The sequence below is a fragment of the Furipterus horrens genome, unplaced genomic scaffold, assembly GCF_987537825.1.
Source record: "Furipterus horrens unplaced genomic scaffold, mFurHor1.1.pri manual_scaffold_2, whole genome shotgun sequence".
Taxonomy (NCBI): domain Eukaryota; kingdom Metazoa; phylum Chordata; class Mammalia; order Chiroptera; family Furipteridae; genus Furipterus; species Furipterus horrens.
The window spans coordinates 203,531,647-203,554,045 of record NW_028327172.1 but is presented as its reverse complement, the minus strand read 5'-3'; the positions used below and the strand labels follow the sequence as shown (position 1 = coordinate 203,554,045).

General features: G+C 37.6%; 1 protein-coding gene across 3 annotated transcripts in view; it reads left to right on the top strand.

Moving 5' to 3' along the window:
* The window catches only part of ZCCHC4 (zinc finger CCHC-type containing 4), a 43,640-nt gene that overhangs the window by 20,400 nt on the left and 841 nt on the right, over positions 1 to 22,399 (top strand). The window contains exons 6-12 of one of the 3 annotated variants that reach the window (XM_090268202.1): positions 1,889 to 1,961; positions 6,115 to 6,157; positions 7,793 to 7,893; positions 15,344 to 15,465; positions 15,666 to 15,741; positions 18,270 to 18,321; positions 18,724 to 18,868. In XM_090268202.1, the coding sequence (XP_090124328.1) occupies positions 1,889 to 1,961; positions 6,115 to 6,157; positions 7,793 to 7,893; positions 15,344 to 15,465; positions 15,666 to 15,741; positions 18,270 to 18,321; positions 18,724 to 18,868 (612 nt within the window). Of the gene's footprint in view, positions 1 to 1,888; positions 1,962 to 6,114; positions 6,266 to 7,792; positions 7,894 to 15,343; positions 15,466 to 15,665; positions 15,742 to 18,269; positions 18,322 to 18,723; positions 18,869 to 22,399 lie in introns of all 3 variants that reach the window. The other 2 variants (XM_090268201.1, XM_090268200.1) reach the window with 2 other exon arrangements.

The window sequence follows — 22,399 nt, the reverse complement described above, 5'->3', positions numbered from 1 at the left end:
TTACTGTATGTAATGTAAGTATTTTTCAGTTATCCAAACCTTTTGTTTATTTCTTAAGTGCAGATTTGTTTTATGAAATTAGCAGACGCACTAGCAGTGTCTTAAATAATATTAAGCGATAACGTTTTGAGAACTGTGAGAAGCTGTTCTCCATCTCCACAGAACAAGAAGAATCGGTTTGGGCAATAGGAGGGTAGAGTTGTACAGTGAATACTCTGTGTCTTTTAAAAAAGACGGAGGAAGTGCTGTGTGAACTGATGTGCAACTGTCCCCAAGATTTATTGTGAAGTTAAAAAAAGTAAAGAGCATGATGATGTGGAGTATGCTTTCCTTTGCACCACCTGAGATTGTATTTGTACACGCCATCTCTTTAGAAATCCAGAACAGCAGTTGCCTCTGAAAAGAGAACTGGATGGCTAGGAAGAGGGGCAAGAAGGGGACTTCTTTTCAAAGCATTTTGTACCTTTTAATTTTGTAGCAAGTGCCTAAGTATCTCTTTTAATGGTTTCTTTTTAAAAAAAAGGAATGATTCTGAGGTTCACAGAGATTAAAAATCAATGCAAATGAGGCATTTTTGAGACTACCCAAGAGAGTGAACATGTCCCTTAAAATACTTTTAAAAATAAAATAAAATAAAATAAATAAATACACAAGTCTGTCTGGAAAAAGTCCAGTCATTGTTAATATAATGAAAACGGTTTGCGCGACGTCAATGTAACTTGGCAGCCAAGGCGAGTGGACTGGAATGCGCATGCGTGAACAATGACGACTTCACTGTACTAGTCAGTGGGGGTGGCAGACACCACTGAGGGAGCATGTGTACTGTGTGGCTGTCACATTCAAAATGACTGAGCAAGTAGAACAATGAATCTGCATCAATTTTGCATTAAGCTTCAGCATTCCTACACAGAAACTATTTGGATGATTCAGAAGGCCACAGCTCTGGGCAGCTGGTGATTGGCAGCTTCATCACAACAACATGCCCACTCATGTATCATGTCCTGTGCAGAGTTTTTTAATGAAACATCAAATCACTCAGGTGTCTCAGCCCCCCTATAGCCCAGATTTAGCACCCTGCGACTTCTGGCTTTTCTCAAAACTAAAATCACCTTTGAAAGGGAAGACATTTCACACCGTCTATGAGATTCAGAAAAATACAATGAGGCAGGTGATGGCAACTGGGAGAACTGTGTGAGGTCCCAAGGTGCCTACTGGGAAGGGGACTGAGGCATCATTGTCCTGTGTACAATGTTTCCTGTATCTTGTCTCTTCTTCAATAAATGTCTCTCTTTCATATTACATGGCTGGATACCTTCTGGACAGACCTTGTATAAATATCCCTCTTTCCTGGCACTAATTCAGTAAATATGAAATGCACATGATTCTTTTTTAACAAATTGAAAAGCATATTTTGTAAAGCTAATCTGCAGTAGACAAGAAAAACTATATTAAGTACATTTTTTGTTAATCACAGAAGAAAATACAGTAATTAACAGCTGTTGAGCAGAAATGTTGGTTTAGTATTTTCCTTAAAATTATTAACTATGAGAGATGTATTTTAATTGCCAACTTATCTCAAGCTTAAACTGCATAATAATCTACCAGTAACCTTATTGTTCGTGTATACTCTACTGGTCCATAAAAACATGTATATTTTATGTATGAGTATTCCATAGAGTTATAACTGAGATATTAAACTGGGAAATATAATTTAAATTAATTATTCATTATCCACTGTTACTAAGATTTTGGGAAGTATTATTTCAGGACACTTAAGGAATGATGAAATTGATTTTATTAAAGATGTGACTTCATAGTTTTGAATTTTAGTTTATTTATGGCATAACTATGACTGGACAAGTAACTCCAGTAATAAATTATTTTACAGGTATTCACAGTTTTATATGGAAGATAGCTTTTGCCGTTATAACATGTTTAACCATCACTTCTTTGATGGAAAGGTAAGATTTATAACCATTATCTCTACACTTGTGGAAGAACAAATTCAAGACTATCTCTGTTACTTTTCTAAAGTCTTTTAAGATCAAACTGTGGCTATTCCACCATTTATTGATAGAGATATTTTTATTCATTAACTGAGTGTATTGAGCATCTACAAGTAATCAAATTATTCCTCTTCCATGACTTTTCACTTGGGTGAGGACCCACATTCTCACCAAGCCCATGTGGCTCTGTGTGGTCTGACCCCCGCTTCTCTTCAGCTCCTCCTCACCCTGCTCCGGCTTTGCTGTTTGCAGTCAGGACACACGACTTCCAGCTCCAACTTTCAGCTGGCCCTGACCTTTCCACCACTGGGCCTTTGCCCATCCTGTTCCCTCTGCCTTCTACTCTCTCTTTGCCTTGTTGCCTTTACCTCATCCTTCAGAGCTTCTGTTCCAAGTCACTTTCTGCAGTCTCCCTGAGTCCCAGACAAGGTCAGGTTCTTCTTCCTAGAGTTGCAGTGCTATAATTAAGTAGTTCCGGGTGGTTGTTCGTGTCTGCCTCCCTGATATGTTCCATGTCCCAGTTAAGGGGATTTATGGTTTTATTAAATTAATCCTTAAAAAGTAGTGCAAGAGTGCACCTTAGTGTAAATGATGTATCAGCTTAGGTTCATCAATTGTAACAATACCTGTCCAGTGGGGAATGGGGGAGGTTGTGCATACATAGGGGCAGGGGCATGTGGGAAATCACTGTACCTTCTTACTTTTGCTGTGAACCTAAAACTGCTCTAAAACATTAATCTTAAAAATAAAAAAGGATAGTGCTTAATAAAAGCTCCTTTCACTATGATGTTAATAATATCATTGCGAATAAACGACACTGCAGAGCTAATACCTTGCGTAGTTTGAGCTCTTTGTCAGTCCTGTTACAAAGTAAACATCACAACCAATCAAGTAGTCACACCTACCAGAAGATTTTGAATTTGAAAATGTTTTGGAATTATCAGACTACTTAAAGCATATCCATGTGTGTTTGTGTCTGTGTCAATTTTTTTAAAATTGGGAACCATGCTTAAACAACTAAGTATTTAGGAAATGAGAACAAATTCTGAATTGCTGGTTGGGATTGAGAAGTGAGCCTCCTGATTAGTAAGTATAGCCAGTGATGTACTCCTTCCAGCATAATCATTTTAGCATTGGGATATATATTTTTTCAGCCATAATAGCCATGAAAACCAAGTGTTGAAACAGAATTGGATGTATTTTACCATTTCCCAAAGGGCTAATGTGAGTAATAATCACTAGGATTTGAGAACTTAGGAGATACGTGTGAAGGAGAGAAAAGAATTAAAAAATCACCTGACAATGGTTGGTGAGGAATTTTTCAACTAGGATAGTGGAAGTGGGGGAAAGAGAGGAAAGAAGTGGATTCTGAAGCCTGGCTGAGTAGCTCAGTTGATTAGAGAGTCACTGGGATTCATCACGTTTGCGGGTTCAATCCCCATTCAGGGCACAACACACAGGAATCCACCAATGAATGCATAAATAAGTGGAACAATAAATCCATGTGTCTCTTTCTCTCACCCTCTCCCTCTCTCTTCCTCTCTCTCTTTTCCTCTCTAAATCAGTTTTTTTTTTTAAGGTTTTATTTATTTATTTTTAGAGAGAGGGGAAGGGAGGGAGAAGGAGAAAAAGAGACATCAGTGTGCGGTTGCCTCTCAACGCGCCCCCCGCTGGGGAACCTGGTCCACACCCAGGCATGTGCCCTGACTGGGAATCGAACAAGCAACCCTTTGGTTCACAGGCTGGCACTCAATCCTCTGAGCCACACCAGCCAGGGCTCTAAATCTGTTTTCTTTAAAGGTGGATTCTGGAGGCATTTCACAGATGGAAAAAAAAGAAGACTTGGTTGTAATCATTATGTTGTACACCTGAATTTTTAAAAATTGTACCTCAATTAAAAAAAAAAAAGACTTGATGATACGTAATCTGGGGGAGAGTCAGAGATGACTTGGTGGTGTGCCTTGGATTCATATTTCATCAAAACAGAGGGTAGGGAGGTTTGGAAGTGAGGTTTGGAAACCTTGTTTGTGGGGCTGGAGGAGTGTTGGTAAGGGAGCCTCTTAAACCAGGAGGCCTTGAGCTCAGGGCTGGGGACAGTAGGAGGGCACTGACTTTATGTCACTGCTTGTTGCTGCAGGAGTGGGTCAGGGGTTTTGTGATTTGTTTTTAATACTATAACATGATTTTGCTTCTTGTTGACAAGAGTAAAATCTACTAACTGTCTAGCAATTTCATATATTTTAAGAAAGTAACATGCATTTAGCCTTTTTCTAGGAAAGTCTATGTAACTTTTATTGAAGGTTTGTAGAATTACGTAACAAGTTTGTAGAATGATGTGGAATAAGCTGCCAAGACTGAGCTCCACTTTATCTTTTCGGCTGAAAACAGCCGTCCGGCTCAGTCTTTCCTCGCTCTGTATTTTAGGAACAGCCTCTAAGCACCACTAACTGTAGAGACTGATCTACAGAAAACTATTGTGTTAATGATTTTACTAACTGCCCTTTCCTGCCTATTTCCTGAGTCAAGGTTTTTAGTAGATACCATCTTCTAATCAATCACTAAGTACTTTTGTGTGTACATGGCGCTTATGAAGGTGTGTGGGGAGCTTTGAGGACATTAGTCTCTGTCACTACGCATAAGCACTTTACAGCCCACTGGACTGAGAAGCAGGCCGTCCCCGCACAGGATTTTTTATAGCAAATAACAGTATTTGGTTAACAAAAAATGTCATATGCCTTAATGGTAAAGGGGTTAAAGTATGTATAGAGGGTGGCATTTAAAATGCCAAGCAGTTTTTCGTTGATAACTGAGATGAAGAGTTAAGTCCCTATCAACAGTGAGGGCGCGGCCAGCACCCATTTCCCACAGGTGGTCAACATTGGGACCCTCGGCAACTCATGACAGGGCATGGCCACATTGATTCTTACCTGCACAGAAAGATTCTTACTGTTGGTTAGGTTTGGTTAAGTGTTTAGGCCTAGTTTATTTGTTTTGTTTTGTTTTTTCTGCTTTTAACTCTAAGGAACTTGAAGGTTTTTCAGTAACATCATCTGTACTTCAGATCCGTGTTCATGTAGACAGGCTAAGAAAGTGCCAGGCAGCACTTGAAAAATGATTAACACACTACCTTTGCTGTAGGACTTCCAGTAGGAAGTTAATAAAGACTCTCCTAGAGCAAAGGAATTAGGATGTTGTACTTTTCCCTCTCATCAGTTGGGTCTTCTAAATTGATTCAGTAGTAGAACAAGATATATTTCATTACAAAGTGCCTATAGGTTTATTAAAGTTTAAAATACCATTAAAGTTTAAAATCATATGCCACTTAGGATATTGTTAAGTGTTGATTTGTTTTTATAGATGAGTACGTACTTAAACACTATTACAAAGTCATTTGACTAGAGTTATTATTATGGATGTGTCTCTTATTAACTTCTCCCAAAGCAAAAGAATGATACATATCCCGGACAGTGGTTAATATTAACCTTGCAAAAAACACTTCAACCAGTTTGTTGGGAAAATGTGTTAGTAGCATGTTTCCATGGCTTGGATAAGCTTTGTTATTTGTGGATCTTTATTTATTTACTTATTGTGCACATTTAAATATGTCTGCCATTTTACCTGGTACTCAAAAGCAGGTGCATATTTTAACTGGTAATTGTAGCTCTTATTAAACTAAACACACGGTGGTGGACAAACCAGATAGGAAGAAAACGTCTTATTCATCTTTGTGTCTCCAGTGTTGAGCACAGTCCCTGCCTCTGTTCATTGAATTGAATTTTAGTGTTTAAAGTCGTCTTTGTGGGTAGCGAATTTCTCTCTTTTAGGCTACTAAATTTAGTTTTTAAATTTAAGCATTTGAAATGTGTTGTCCTCTGATAGTGATGGGTATGTGAATTTGCAATTTTAAAAACCTGCTTATCAAGAAACCCAAAGATAAAATCTTAGGGGCTGAATGAGAGAGGTCTCAGGATGTGAGCGCGGGACTGCAGGGGGGCCGATGGGCGAGTTTCAGTAGGAAGAGTCAGGCTGAGCGCTGTGCGTTCTCCTCCAAGTGGGATGAGGTGCCTCTTTCCGTCCTGATTTAGAAATGAATTTTTATTTGTTCTAGGCTGCCCTTGAAGTATGCAGAACATTTCTACAGGAAGATAAAGGTGAAGGAGTCATTATGGTGACAGATCCTCCTTTTGGTGGCTTGGTTGAACCTCTGGCTGTTACATTCAAGAAGTTAATTGCTATGTGGAAAAAAGGTCAAAGCCAAGGTGTATAATTTGTTACTGCAAAACAAACATGTATCTATGTATCTAATTTCTGTCAAATGGTCGCAGATCTCAGTGAATCAGAATACTGATAAAATATACATGCCTTGGATTCTAGTCTTTTTTTTTTTTTTTTTTAAATTAAAAACACAGGCTTGTTTGATAATGTGGCAAGTTTTATCATCATGATACACTTTGTATTGTCCTAATCATGTGTTTTTAAAATTGCTCATAGGTAAAAATGTTTTTTTGGTGGGCATAAGTAAAGGGACATTATAAAGAATAGCAATGAATTGTTAATTTTTTCAATAAATACAGGGGTGGGCAAAAGCAGGTTTACAGATGCTCGTATGGAAAATGATACAATAATTAATAAATAATAATAATACAAGAATAAACTGTGTTTCTTGTATTCACAACTGTAAACCTATTTTTGCCCACCCCTCTGTTTACGGAATGGCCACTGTGTACGAGGTACTATTTAGGTGCTGGAAGTAGTGAACAGGACAGCCACATACCTCTGCCCTCATGGACTTTGCGTTCCCTGTTCCTAAAGCCTTGCCCAAAACTCTTAAGATGGCACCCAACCTCTCGCCCAGAGTGCTAATTAAACTGTGCCGAGATTTGGGTGGGGAAGTAGCCTGCCAGTGGTTATCAGTGACAGAAACCCGGTCCTAGAGGTGGAAGAGGGTTGAGGGTTATCATTCAGTTTCAGGTGACTTAGGACTTCAGAGTATTTCATACAGTTATCTAAATTAGCCTGTACAATAATTTTTTAGTTTCCAGCTTGTTAGTTAATAAATTATAAGAGTGCCAGTAGTTTGTGATCAAGTTTCTCCATCAATTGTGCTACATAAATATTGTGATTTGGGGACAGAATGCAAACAAAGTCTAAAATGTGAATCATAGTGTTAAGTATTTCACTTATTTTCAATTCTTAACTCACTTTTCAGAGTGGATAAAGTCTATGTTATTGGGGAAGCAATAAAGAGCTTTGTGGGCTTGAATTCCAGTTCTTCCACTTATCAGCTGCATCACTGGAACCAATTATTTAATTTGCGGCTTCATTTTCCCCTCTACAAAATGGGATTATTAGTATCGAACTTAGAGGTTATTATACAGAGATAATATATAGAAAGTACCTAGCATCGTACTCAGCCTACCTCAGTGCTTTGTAAATAATAGCTGCGTTCCCTGCCTCTCATAAGAATTAATTTTATTTCCCACTTTTTTAGTAACATCTCTGCCTTTATATATACTGTCATGATATGTACGTAAAGGTCACTTTACACGCCTTTGTAGCTGTGTTTAGATATAAAAGACTGTCTTCATTGCCTTTGGAAAGAAAGATCTGGTTATAAATGGCGCTCTGGTAAACATTGTTGCCTTCTGTATGATTTAAATGTAGTGAACGATTGTACTTTCTTCTGATACCAGAAGTTTTCCAGTTATAATTGCTTTATTTTTTCTCTAATATCAATTTCTTATTTTCCTTTTTTTTTTTTTTTTTTTTTTTTGGTGATCCATTAGATAATAGTCATGAGGAACTACCCATGTTCTGGATTTTCCCCTATTTTTTTGAGTCCCGAATTTGTCAGTTTTTTCCAAGCTTCTGCATGCTGGATTATCAGGTATAGTAAATATTCTGTCTTTGCATGGTTGGGGAATGTATATTATTCAGTTTAAATAAATATTCTGATTAGGACTATCCACTGGTTTTAGTAAATGAAAATACTATAAGCTGTGTTAAACACTAAAATTATACGTAGCCTAGGGTGTTTCTTAAAAATATAAATCCTTAGGTATCCAAATAAGCCTCCTAAATCAAAATCAGAAACCGTGACTCTGAAGTGCAGCTGCATTTTAGACTAACAAACCTAATCGTTTATCATCACCAGAAGATTTTTCGGCACCCCAGGATCATCATAGTTCGGTGAGCTTTTGTTGTTTAGAGGTTGTAGAGAAGGAAATACCTTTTTCTGGTCAGTAGAATGTCCTGCACCCTTTGTTGACCTCAGAGGATGGCAGGAACTCTAAGGACAGGTGTGTCACAGGTCAGGGGGCACCAGGGAGGCAGAGGTGCTGAGGTGCGCTTGTGGGTGTGGAGGGGCTGATTCCGGCGGAACTGACGAGGCCTCTCCAAAACCCTGCCCAAGGCCCTGGGAACCTGCCTTGTAGTGGAGAAGAGCCACCATCTGCCCCTCAGCCTGGTCTTTTGCTTTAATGTCCATTGTCCTGAACTCATGTCCTTGGGGTCTGAAGTGAAGCCCATTGTCCCTGTCACTTACGTGTGGTCACCCTGTGGGCACTTTTTCCTCTTTTGTGCTTATATTTTTCTGTTTGAGGTTTCTGAGCAACTGATTACCCTCTGACTAAGGCTTTTCATCTCTGTAACTGGTTATTCCAAGCCAGCAGTAGGTTCTGATCTTGCTCGTCTGGACTACATACAATTGTGAAAATTATTTGGAAGTTCTGAAAACAGTAGTATTACTAAAAATGAGGGGACAAACTCTACCTGTGATTTCACCCCAAATAGCAAATATAATTTTGAAGTATTCCCTTCCAGTCACTTTTAAAACCACTTTTACATATTTGTAATCGTAACAGATGAATTTGAATTCTCTTTTCTTCACTGTGTCTTATATAAATGTACATTTTTAAATGTAGCTACATAATTTGTAAGCTTTTAATAACTTTAAATTATTTCATTAACAGGCTGTGTTATCATTCCCTTCATTTTGGACTTAAAGGTTGCTTCTACCTTTAAGGTGCTATAAATAACCCTGCCATAAACATCTTTTATTCATATAATTTTCTCCCATATTTTACATAACTTCCTTAAAATAAATTTCCAAAACTAAAATAGAATTCTAAAAATTACATTATCACATTTAATGGACGTTTTTATGACTATTGAACCATATTAACTGGTTCCTTTCCAAAAGTATATAACACAAGCCATTTTAACCTTAACTTTTGGAGCTCTGCTTTAGACAAAATCCACATCATGATTCTACTCAAAGGTGGCTACTTTCCTTTTAAGGTCACCCAGTTTTCTGTTTCTTGTCTGAGGGATGCTTCTAACACTGACATTTACAGTGCCGAGATAGCTGACATATCCTAAAGATGTAAACTAAGTAAACTAGTTCGTTTCCAGGAGCACCTGCTGCCGTTGACAGTGAATGATTATCTGGTACAGTACTTGGCACATAGTAGGTGTCCTACATGTTGAATCAAAACTGAATGAAAAAGTTAGCATGAACTCTGGATTCAAAAAGGAACTGAGTTTTAATCCTGGTTCTGCCACTCGCTGGTGAGGCACATTTTATCTAACTCTCTGAAGCTCATCTTACCTGTTTTTTGAAAAAAAATTTTAAGGATTTTATTTATTTTTAGAGCAAGGGGGAGGGAGAGAGAAAGAGAGAGAGAGAAACACAGAGTGCGAGAGAAACATCGATCAGTTGGTTGCCTCTCGCAGGCCCCCAACCCAGAACCTGGCCCACAGCCCAGGCATGTTCCCTGACTGGGCATCGAACCAGTAACCTTTCGGTTTGAAGGATGATGCCCAGTCCACTGAGCCACACCAGTCAGGGCTTCATCTTACCTGTTAAATGCAGATAGTAATACTATATCTGCCTCATAAGGTTTTAAGAATTATATGACATAATACATGAAAAAGGCTTAGCCTAGGCTCTGACACAGCAAATGGAGAGGTTATTGCCATCAGCATTGTCGTAACCATCACTACACATATTGTCATCCTTCAGATAGACCCAACGTGGGGATAAAACTCTCTTCGGGTCCTTTTTAGTACAGTCTTTGGAGCATTAAAATTGCAAAATACAAGGTCCCTCAGGAAGCTGTTCCATCTACTGCGGACAAGAGTTTGAAATGGTGGGGAGACAAAGGCAGATCAAATAAACTGGTGAGAAACGTTCATGTAGAGTAACTCGTTATTGTCTGTTTAGACAGCCTGTGTTACTAAGAAAGAACTTTTGGGAATATTGCAGTTTTAGTTTTGAGAAATAGTTTCAAGATCCAAGGTTATTGGATATAATTATGTAATTTAGTGTATTACTGAAAAAGTTTCTAATTAGCTCATGTGGATTGGACAGAGTGAAAATCAGTCTTTTCAATAAAGAGAAAGCCAACATTTGGAAAGAAAAATTAGAATAATATCTCTAAAACAAAACAAATATTTGTTTTTTATGACTATTACTAAGGATGAGAATACTACTGCCCATGACATGCTCAGTTGGAGAAACTAGTTTCACCGTATCTCCGAGTGCAGCGATTTTCACCCATTTTCAAGTAAACTAATTACTAAAATTCTGTGGCACACTAAAAAAATATATTACATTTTTTGCTCATCTGACAAAAAAATAGGTATAATTTTGCCTCCTTCACACCAGACGACTGCTGTTGTGCTGGCTGTTGTCGCTTTTTTATTTGACAAACTAAGGGAAGAGAGGTCAGTGCCCCTGACTAAGGAGTCAGGTGTTGGCCTCTTCAAAAATTTTTTGCAGCGCACTGGTGGAAAATTGCTGTCATAGTGGATTTAATTAACCTCATTTGTTGTACCTCCTCTTTCATAACTTCTCTACCTTTGTTTTTCACAATTTATCTGGACTCATTATTATTATCATCATCCTTTCTGAGCCTTTTGCTTGCTTGCTTTTGTTACTTTAAGCTCATTTTGTGGCAACTTCTGTCTTTCAGGTTAGCCACCTTTATCAAATAAAAATTGAAAACCCCCTCCCTTCCTTCACAAATCTTTCCCCATCGACTTTGATTAGGCCTTCTTTTTGACATTGTCCTGAGATGATTATAAGCTCCCAAACCACAATGCAGTAAAAAATCCAAAAATCAGTAAATCTCTTTTTTAAATACTGTTCAGGTAGGAGGAAGGCAGAAATGCTGCAAATCTTCATAAAATATAAATGATGTAGACTCTTCTATGATAAAGCACTTGATAAGTGCGGAATAAAATAGTTATCAAAGACCTAGGAAGCCAAGTGTTTTATTAAGGGTAGATTAGAAAGGAAGGATGTGCTAATGAAAAGAAATTCTGATTTAGAGTCAGAAGTTTGAGTTCTAGCACTGCCTTTTAGAGGCTATTTAATCTTGGGAGAAGTCACTTTATCTTTCCAGGTCTCTGTTTCCTTACCTATAAAATAAAATGATGGAACCAGAAAAGGTATGGCAGATAAGTTTCACTTTTAGCACTAAGCCCGGTAAATTAATTGGTAGTGACATTCTGGAGAATTTGTGGAGAACGAGGCTCAGCGACAGAGCAGTGTAACTGATCAGTGATGCCTGTCCCAGGGTTGGGGTCGGGCAGCGATGGCATTCAGGTCCTGTATTCACCAGATCTGAAGGGGATCATCTCACTTACCTTCCACCTTGAACATGTTATATGATCTCTTATTTCTACTTAATCTGGGACATTTGTCTGGATTGTTAAAAGTAGAGCTCTTTGCTTTTTTTTTAAGCTATCTTTTAAAAAAATCATCTCATAGAAAAGTGTTTTATTTTCTTTTTTTTTGTCTAGTGTCATGTTTAGAAATGAAGATTTTTGACAGGAATTTCTGAGATATGATTATAAATTAAAAGTAGCAACTGAAAGTCTTAAGATTCAGTAGATAATAAAACACTCAGTGGGTTTGAAGTGACAAGGGGAATAATTATACACAGGGCGAAGCAAAAGTAGGTTTACAGTTGTGAGTCCACGAAACAGACTTTATTCTTGTATTATTATTTATTAATTGTTGTATTATTTTCCAAATGAACAACTACAAACCTACTTTTGCCCCCTGCTGTATATAGTCATTTTAAATGAGGTTACATGGGATATGGAGAATATGAGTAAAAGACCTTATAAGCTGGTTGATGGAGCTGAAGAGTCAGTTCACTTGGGATCTTTTCAGTTTACTGAAATTAAATAGAACACAGTCCTTAGGGAGTTCTGAAAATACAAATACTCGGTTTTATTTGATCTTGGTTTCCCGGCAGGATGCCTGGAGCATAGTAGGTTCAAAATAAATGTTTGTTGACTTGAATGTCTTGGCTTCTGTATAGCTAGTTTTAGTCTCATGTTACAGAAGAAATTTGCGTAGAGATAAAATTAAAAGTTAGGAAGTGCAGAGATTTTGTGCTTTCCCTCATTTCTATACAGTACTTCATCACATTAATCAGTTCCATGGGAGAAATTTTCTATTTGGAAATGCCTCTCATCATCATTGTGAGTGAAATGTCAGGGATAATGATGGGAAAATGGTGTATCAGCTCTACCACTAGTGATAGGCAATTTGCAAAATTGTGTTTGCTTTACAGCACTTCCATAGGAGGTTTATTTGTGTGGATGAAGCTATGAAATATGGATGTATGTTAGAGGTACATTAATTTACCCTAGCAGCATGCATTTTACATACCATATGTTTATAGTTAATTAGCACAACAAACCCGCATTTAAAAATAATAATAATCTCAATTAGGTTATGCAAAATCAAGCAATCAACCACCTTCCTGACACGTACATTCTCTGACTCCTTGGGTAACCATAAAGAAATTGTTCTTTTTTTTTTTTCCCTTCTCTTCCATCTGCTATCTATTATATTTCATGGAATATTCTATTTGCTAGAAATCTTTCTAAGATACTCTTTTCCAACATTTGCAAATCTCCTCTTGGAAAGAATGTTTTTTCTTATGACGCTCATAAATGTTCAAAGTATCCTTGTTGAATTTAATAAGGTGCCATATATTTATAGAGTACAAAAAGGAGTGCAGGGGGGAAATTATGAATTTAAACCATTTTAAAAGAAAACTACTGAAGGCACTATTTTAAGGTGATTTTGAAGTAAAATCTACTTTTGTATCTTAGCCTCTAATAGCTAACATACATTCATAGAATTTTAAAGTTGGAAAGAAACAGAGGTAACATAGGCTAACTTCCCAACGTAATAATCCTCTCCACCAAGTTCGCGATAAGCAGTCTTCTAAGCTCACTTGAATGCTTGCAGTGCACAGAGTCCTACAGCCTTACAAGGCAACTCAATTTATTTAATGGCTCTAATTGTTAGAAAATTTTCTCATATTGAGATAAAATATGCTCCCTATTAACTTCTAACCATTGGTCCTACTTCTGTTCTCCGAAGCAGTAAGGGATAAGGCTAATTTCTATTCCACATGACACCCCTTCAGTTATAAAGGAGCTATCAGATCTTCCCAGTCTTCTCTTTTCTGAATAAGCACCACCAATATGTCAGACTCTAAATCCTATTCATTTCCATTACTTTCAGTGGAAATAAGCTCGTTTTGTTAACATCTCTCTTAAAATGTAGCGACTGAATGTGGGGTTTCAACTGTGTTCTGACCTCATCCTCGCTTTTACACAGTTTTGCTGTACTGTGGACTTACCACACTGACAGCTAACAGAACACCCCCAGGGTTTGGGTTTTTTTTTTCATACTGCTCTTGTTTAGCTGGGTCTCCTCATCCTGTACTTATTTTTTTACCACTGCTGAAGCTGATTTGTCCCCCTGTAAAGCTAGGAGGCCTTGGCAGGGCCACAGAGAGCACTTAGGACTCTCCCTTTAAAGGCCCTGCTTTCCTTTGTCATCAGTTCCTTACATCTTTTGTGATTGGGTTATTAGCCAGCTTGCGAGCCAGTTCTGTTGTAAATTCTTAAGTATATTCCTATTTAGAATATAAACAATTTGTTACAACTTATTTGAAAATTGTGATCTACCTGTATTGACCTCATAGAAATCTCCTGGTATTCTTGTGGGTAATCTAAAGCAGTAGTTCTCAAACTTTAGTGTGCCAGGAAGGTTTGTTAAAAATACAGATTGCTGCCCCCCTGCCCCGAGTTTCTGTTATTGGGTCCTAGGTAAGGCCAGAGTTTGCATTTCCAGCAAGATCCTAGGTGGTGATGTTGCCGATCGAGACACCACAATGAGAATTACAGATTTAAGGAAAGATGGACTAAGTGGCTGGATGGATCCATAGCAGGTTTAAAACAAATTGAAAATGTGTATGGATAATAGAGGGGTTGGAGGAGGGACAGGAGCAGGAAGCTAATAGAAATCACGCTGTTAGCTTCAATTTACTTTCAAGATAATCTGCTGAAACTGGAAGTTGAGTTAGGGATCTGGAGAAGAGAGGCGAATGTTTGCAGTAGGACATCGTGCGGAGAACTGTAGTTATGACTCTCTTCATCGCTGTCTTTCTGTCTATCTCAACCATGTACCAGGCCCTGAGCTCAGTGTGTTACATACGTTATACCGTTTAACCTTCACAACATCTCTAAGGTGAAAATTCTGCAAACTTGCTTACGGCCGCATAACAAGTGAGCAGCAGAGCCTCCAGACCTGCGCTCTCTCTATTGGGGAGTGGGGGAGGGCCAGACTGAGAACTGGAGAGCTGGAGATGGGCATGTGACTTTCACACACAAAATGAAAAGCCCCAGCCAAGCTGGCACGTATCTTCAAAGGTGGAATTTTTTTTAACACCAAAAGCTACATTCTTAAAAAAAATTATTTTTGTTTTTCAATTATAGTTTACATTCAATACTACTTTGTATTAATTTCAGGTGTACAGCATAGTGGTTAGACAATCACATACTCTACACAGTGGTCCTTCCCCCTTTATTCCCAGCCCCATCTGGCACCATACCTAGTAATTACGATATTGTTCACTATATTCCCTATGCTGTGCTTTCCATTCCCCTATTTTGTGACTGCCAAAATGTACTTTTTACAAAATCTAAATTCTTAATTACATAATAGCCTTTCTTATAAAGTCTATTGTATTGGATCAAAGATTAGAGTTCTCAATGCTAGGCAAAGTGAATTTGTCGTAACAAATTTTACCATTTTTGTAATCAAATTTCACTCTCATAGAGGCCTTTCTGAAGCAGCTGATTAGTAAGTAAGTAAATTCTTGCTTTTAAGAATTTCTTATTAAATACTTCAGTTTAACTTGTATCTTGGCATCAGCTTGTTCATTTATTGGTTAACGAATCTTAAAGAATATTGAGTCATTTGAGTAAATTTTCTTTTTCAATTTTTTAATACTTTCTAGGTAGATTATGATAATCATGCACTTTATAAACATGGAAAGACAGGTCGGAAGCAGTCTCCTGTGCGTATTTTCACCAACATTCCACCCAACAAAATAGTCCTTCCTGTCGAGGAAGGGTACAGGTAAGGTCATGTGGGACCTTGAAATACACAAGCCACTGAAAATACAGTTTCATATATCTAACATTAAAGTACTTTTAACAGTGACTTATGTAGTTCTGTTAGTTTTAACTTTGGCCCATGATTTTATATTTAATTAAATTTGGATTATACCAGTTTTTGTATGTGCAGCAAATTTGTTCAAGTCTTTCTTTCCTCCTTAGATTTTGCCCTCTGTGTCAACGATATGTTTCTCTCGAGAATCAGCACTGTGAACACTGTAATTCTTGCACATCCAAGGTATAGGTCTCTTTAGAATACATTTTTATTCAAATATATTATTAGTTTTATTTTAGTTTACTAGTTTTCATTACATTTGTTTAATGTCACTTTGTTAATATAATTTGTATTAATATCTTATCATTTATTAATTATACTTTAATACAGTATTTTATTTCTAATTATAAAGTACAACAGGCTTTTAAAAGTACTTAGACAAACAAGAGGGTCCTAGAGCAAACTAAGCCTGCAACAGCCCTGGAGGCAAAAATGACAGAACCGAAGTAGGCCTACTTCGGGCACATCCCGAGAAGGCAGGGTTCTCTGGAAAGGCAACAACGCTAGGAAAACAGAAGGCAGCAGGAAACGAGGAAGATCAAATATGAGACAGAGTGACTCCATAAAAGAAGCCAATGGCGTGAGCCTACAGAAGCCGAGCAGGGCTGTTGAGAACAGGACGTTGTGGACGGCACCCATTCAGGGTAGCGGGAGGGGAGCTAATTCAAAGGCATGTAACACATCACTAACAATTATTTGCAGACATTTTTATGTGGTGTTGTGTGACTGCTAAAATTATTAGTGTTTTAAATAAGGCACTGAATTTTGTTGAACACAGAATTACGATGTTTCAAATAAGGCATTGAACTATTCGATATCATCACTATTCTGGCGAAATTATAACGAATAACATATTCTATGCATTTTTTTATGTGCCAGGCCCTTTCCTAAGAGCTGTCCATGGGCTCATGTTTACTGCTCTCAACAGCCCTAGTAGATAGACAGTTACTCATCGCTTTTTACAGATGAGGAAGGACTACATGGGACAGAACCTCCTCTTTGTTTTTTAGGAATGTGGGAGCACCCCTAAGTTGCTCCGTTATTTTTAAATCCAGTCAGAAAGAACATGTGAAGTATAGTTTGGCCAATAAGCACATACCATTTTTCAAAGGAAAGGGTGTGTGTGTGTGTGTGTGTAATTTCTTTTTAGAGAGAAAGAGATGGAGAGAAATATCAATCTGTGGTTGCCTCTCATGCGCCCCCCAACTGGGGACCTGGCCCACAACCCAGGCATGTGCCCTGACTGGGAATCGAACTGGTGATCCTTCAGTTCACAGGCCAGCACTCAATCCACCGAGCCACACCAGCCAGGGCAGGGGTGTATTTTTATAACTATTAGAAAGTACATTTTTCACAACTTTATAATTTTATTACTAGTTATACTAGTTTTTCACCCTGGCTGGTTTGGCTCAGTGGATTGAGCTTCGGCCTGCGAGCTAAGTGTCGCTGGTTCGATCTTCCAGTCAGGGCACATCAGAGAAGGAAAACTCTGATTCGAAAAAACCTCCGCTGCCTTGCGGCATACCTCTTCAGGGGAAAGGCTAAGGGAGTAAACCCCGACAGAAAATCCGGAGCCGGAGTCCCTAAGGCGGTTCGACGTTGTAGTCAACACCGGCAACTCCTGCGGCGCACCTGAAGCCAAGCTGTATTGACTCCGTCTTTCCCTTGGACCCTTCAGCTGCGAAGAGAGGGGGGGTCTGCTGCATGGGCAACAGCAGACCCTCCATATCACCCTGCCCAGGCTCTGTAGCTTCAGCTTCACTGGAGAGGACACTCCAGCGTCATCGCAAGATGTCGATTCAACACGGGAGGAGACAGATACCGTGTCACTCCCGAGTTGGACTGCACAGCCATTCTCGGCGGTGCAGATAGACTCTTAAGAAGCTACACCATCGTCTCTCGAGACAGATGGCTGCCGACGAGGATACTAGTTTTTAATTATGTTAACAATCTGATTACATATACTTGCAATTCATCTAGAAATTATTTGCATTCTTCATTTAAATAAATGATGCCCAGAACATGAAAGTTCAAAATGTAGAAAGTTTATTATTTAGAGGTACACACATAGTGATAAAGATAGACAAAAACAAGGATGTGACTGCACAAAAACGAGAATATGGTTACTCAATGGGGAAGGAGGAAAGCTAGGTTGGAAAGGGGCACGTGGGGAGGTGTCTGGGGGCTGACAGTGTTGTTTTTTGACCTGTTGGGGGACTTTATATACTCATTAAACTGGGCATATGTGGTTTATGAACTTTTCTAGGTATGTTTTACTTCACAGTTCTAAAACTACCCAGAGAGTAACCTAGAATCTCTGTCTTTCTAAACTACATACACTTCTCAAATATGAATTTTTTTAAGGATTATACTGGATAGACACATAAAAATAATGAATCATTAATTCTCTTAAAATTTTCATTGAGTCCTTCTTTATGCAGATTGGATTACTTGATCTGGAGCGGACTTTCAAGATCATTTAGATAAATCCCCCAGTTTTTGAGTTAAGGAAATTGGAGCCCATCAACGAGGCATTGAGTTGAGTGCAAAAATACATAAATTAAAATCAAAGTATGTAATTTTGAAGCCTACGAAAGTGAGAAATAAGGAATTAATAATTTATGTAGATTTTAATAAGATATTTTAATTTTTAATTGTAAGACTTGATTTTTAATGACAAATTAAATATAATTTAAAAATTGTTTTTGTAGGATGGTAGAAAATGGAACCATTGCTTTCTCTGCCAAAAGTGTGTAAAGCCTTGTAAGTATTTAGACTTAGTGTTTGAGATATGTGAAAACATCTGAGTTTTTCTTCATCTATATAGGACTTGTATTTAACTGTATTTATAAAAGAAAAAATTAATACGGACCTCTATTAACTTACTTGCTTTGTAAGTTTTACAGTTACCAAAATGTACATTCTCTACTTCATAGAGTCATCAGAGAAGTGCTAAATTCGTTGCCATGTCTCAGAAAGAAGTTAGCTGGTTTACAAGGGATGCCAACCATTTAACTTTGGGCTCTTCAGCCAAATTATAACCAGCTATGCAAACCCATCACAATAATCAGAGTAAACACTATTCATGCTTCCCTATTAAAAAGGTTAATCAAATGAGAAATTGCATTAAATGAATCTCTTCTAAGATGTAATTTTTATTTACAGCCTGGATCCACTGTAGCACTTGCAATTGCTGCGCTCTCCCAGATCATTCTTGCGAGGGCCCCAAAGATGGCTGCTTCATTTGTGGTGAATTAGATCATAAACGTAGTACTTGTCCTAACATCTCTACATCTAAGAAAGTGAACAAGTGAGTTGAATTTCTTTTACTTACTAGAAAATATTTTTCTTGTGTGATCTGTACAGAGCGATTCACAAAAGTGTGCAACAGAGGATTCAGAAATGCTAATTGTTGTTTTCACCTTTACGTGATGTTTGCATAGATGGGGGGAGGGAGGATGTGAAGGTGAGCCCAGGAACCTAGAATTTTATAGACAAGACATGAAAATAATCAAAATATACGTATCTCTTGTGGTTACTGCGAAATTACGCTTTGTGGGGTGAGAGTTCAGGCTTTATTGAAGGATGTGATGTTTAATTCAGGACAGGCTGGCTGTGGACACGGGACAGTGGGTAAGGCTGGAGAAGGCATCTCAGATAGAATGAAATATATAATTCCACAGCGGACACATTGGAAAATGAAGTCATTCCTTTAAACTATATTAGATTTCAAGAAAAACATATAGACATATTTAATATTTAAATATTTCATTTTAATTTTTACCTTTTTTCTATCATAATTTCCCTCTTCACTAATATTTGGTATTGGTTATAACTACAAGCTCAGTTATACCAAAGACAATAGCATATTTAGAAAAACCATTGCTATTTCAATTGGGCTAACTTGAAGATTATACTTTTTTAAAAAAACTAAATGGGTATTGAGTCCCCTTATTTTATGGATATGAAAACTTTGTTACATTTACACAGTGGCATACTACTCAGCTGTAAAAAAGAAAATTTGCTCTTTGCAACAGCCTGGATGGACCTGGAAAACATGCTGAGTGAAATAAACCAGTCAGAGAAAAACAAATACCATATGACTTCACTCATATGTGGAATCTAATGAACAAACTTAACTAACAAGCAAAATAGAGACAGACTCATAGACGGAGAGCAGATGACAGCCAAGGGGTGGGGGGAGGGAAGGGGTGGAAGGATTGAGCAAAAAGGAAAAAGGACTCATGCACTTGGACAACAGTGTGGTGACTGCAGGAGAGAGGGGTATAAGGGGGGGTTAAATGGTAATGGAAAAAGTACAAATATAAAAATTAAAAAAAGAAAACCGGATAGCCAGGTTTAACATTACATGGGAATTGAGATCAGGATCAAATTATGAGCTATCATATGACTTGTGATTTAAAAAAATATCTATTAGTAATAGAAGTATCCAAGTTTTTGATAACTATTTAAGATTATGTTAGAATTCTTTCTCATTTGTTTATTTTTTGTCAGTGGAAATTATTTTGTTCCATTAAGTTCCAGCGATTTGAATTCTGCCTACTATTTAAACTGCCTTTTCCATTACTTTTTATCAAATTTACTTTAAATAATTATTTCCACTAAGCAATCCAGGATAGAAGTCGTATTTTTAAATTAATTAAAGAAGTGTATTGAAGAATCTTACAAAATACTTTTCCTTAGAAACCTTTCAGAATAAACTATTGGTCTGGGATTGTTGCACTATTTACAGTGTAATTCTGGTTGCAAATGGGAGTTAGTTAACATATTGAGCATTGGATTCTGTGATCTCATGAAACGTGGAAACTGAATTTGCATTTTGGAACTACATTGCAGGCTCTTCATTGGTTCTTAAATACCCCTGGATAGCCTATTTGGCAGTAATACATTGTTTTCATTGAAGGAAACCATCTAATATCTTTAGTACTAGATTTTTATCAAGTCTAATCCAAAGAGCCAATCCCTTAGGATGTGGTACTAACTCCTGTTAACAGTTATCCTAAGCTACTTTCAAAAACTTTTATAATGAAATTGAAAATGCGAAACCTTTTTTTACAGAAAAATAAAATAACAACTTTAATAGTCTATTTTAGGTTGTATAGCATAACAGATCTGTTCATCTTACGTATTTTAGAGTTCTCATATTAAGACTTTCCCTTGGTATTAATTTTCCTTTGGTTGTCAACTGGAATGGTGCTGGCTCCCTCTTGTGGTGAAAGCTCATTTTATCAGTTACATAAATACCAGTAATTTAGAGGACAAATACTAGGTCAACTTAATTATAAGGCAAAGTAAAACAATTAATTGATTTATACTCAATCACTTCATCACTGTTGAAAAACTTTATCTCTGGAAGGTCATATTTATTCAGATTAAAAGTGAACATTTTCTTTCTGTTTTTGTTACTGTATCCTCTAGTAAAACCTGGTTCTGTTTAGTTCTTATAAGTGGATAAGCCAAAGAAAATTTGTTTAAATTTTGTATACCGGCATGCATAGCTTCATTGACTTTTCCATTAAGAGGTTATACTTCATTAAGTTTGCAAAATTATTACTTATCTGAACATCAGGACATTATCCTACTTTTAAAAAAATGGCTGGAGAGAAAGATTTATAAAACATGCACAAAACAATAAAAAGATTATTGTTTTATAAACTGTTATGCTACCCCAGTCCATAGTGCAAAATCTAAATATGGAAAAATTTAAAGTTGTCAAGCAAAATTTTGAATAATAGTCATATGGAGCTACAAATAATAGCTAATATGTATTTAGTGATTATAATATGCTTAGCATTTTACACACCTAAATAATTTATAGTAGAGTATATAATATCAAGGTAATAGAGAACATAGGTTCTAGAATCAAACTCATTCTGCCACTTCCTCATTGGGTGATTTCAGAGCCACAATTTCTTCCCCTAAAAAAGGTTGGGAAGGGAAGGGTCAGGCAGGAAAGGGTGGTATCTGCCTTGTCTCGGTCTCCCATCTCCCTGAAGTCAGATAGGCCTGTTCATTGTTGTATTCCCAACACTCCACGTCTAGGCTGAATGAACAAAGAGTGAGGCCTGAGTTTGGTTCACTGGGGGATTGTATGCTCGTTATGAAGCTCCTTTCCCAGGTCCTGACAGTATCAGGAGTAAGCTTTTCCCTGGGGCTTGCTGCGGTTTAGGAGAATAAATCTAAAGACTGATACTGCTGCATAGCCATGGGAAGGTTCCGGGTTTGCCAGTCTGGCAGCCCCAGCTCATTCCTTGGTTTGTGATATTGATAAATGGCATGATGCTGATGGTTTGGAGAAAGTGAATGAACAGACCAGCAATCTTTCTCTGCTATAGATTACCTGTAAGCTAGTTCAGAACGTACCAGAAACAAAGGATCTGTTTTTTTCTGGTGTGGTCTAGTGTCTTTAGAGGGTGAGTTCTGACTTGTTCATTTTGAAACTAGTCTTCAAGAAGACAGAGATCACAAAATGCGGACATCCGTACGGCACTTGGGAGGACTTTCAGATCTGCTGAGGCAAGAGAGGTTAGCCGTAGGACGGACGAGATAAGGCTCTTGAAGTGTCAGTTTTTTCTGCCGTGCTGTTTCATTTCTCCACCTCTAACTGCCAGAATATGTCTGTCCTTTTTCTGGAAAATGTAATTAAGGGATTTGGAGATTGAAGTGCTGAGTCGAGCAATGTAGATGTGGGGGAAAAACAACCACCAAGAAACCTCCCAACTCATTCGCATGACTAGTTACCTCTGTTGTGTGTTTGTCCTGAATAGATTGTTCTAAATCTGTAGTAACCATCTTTCAAAGAAATTTCTTTTCTCAAATA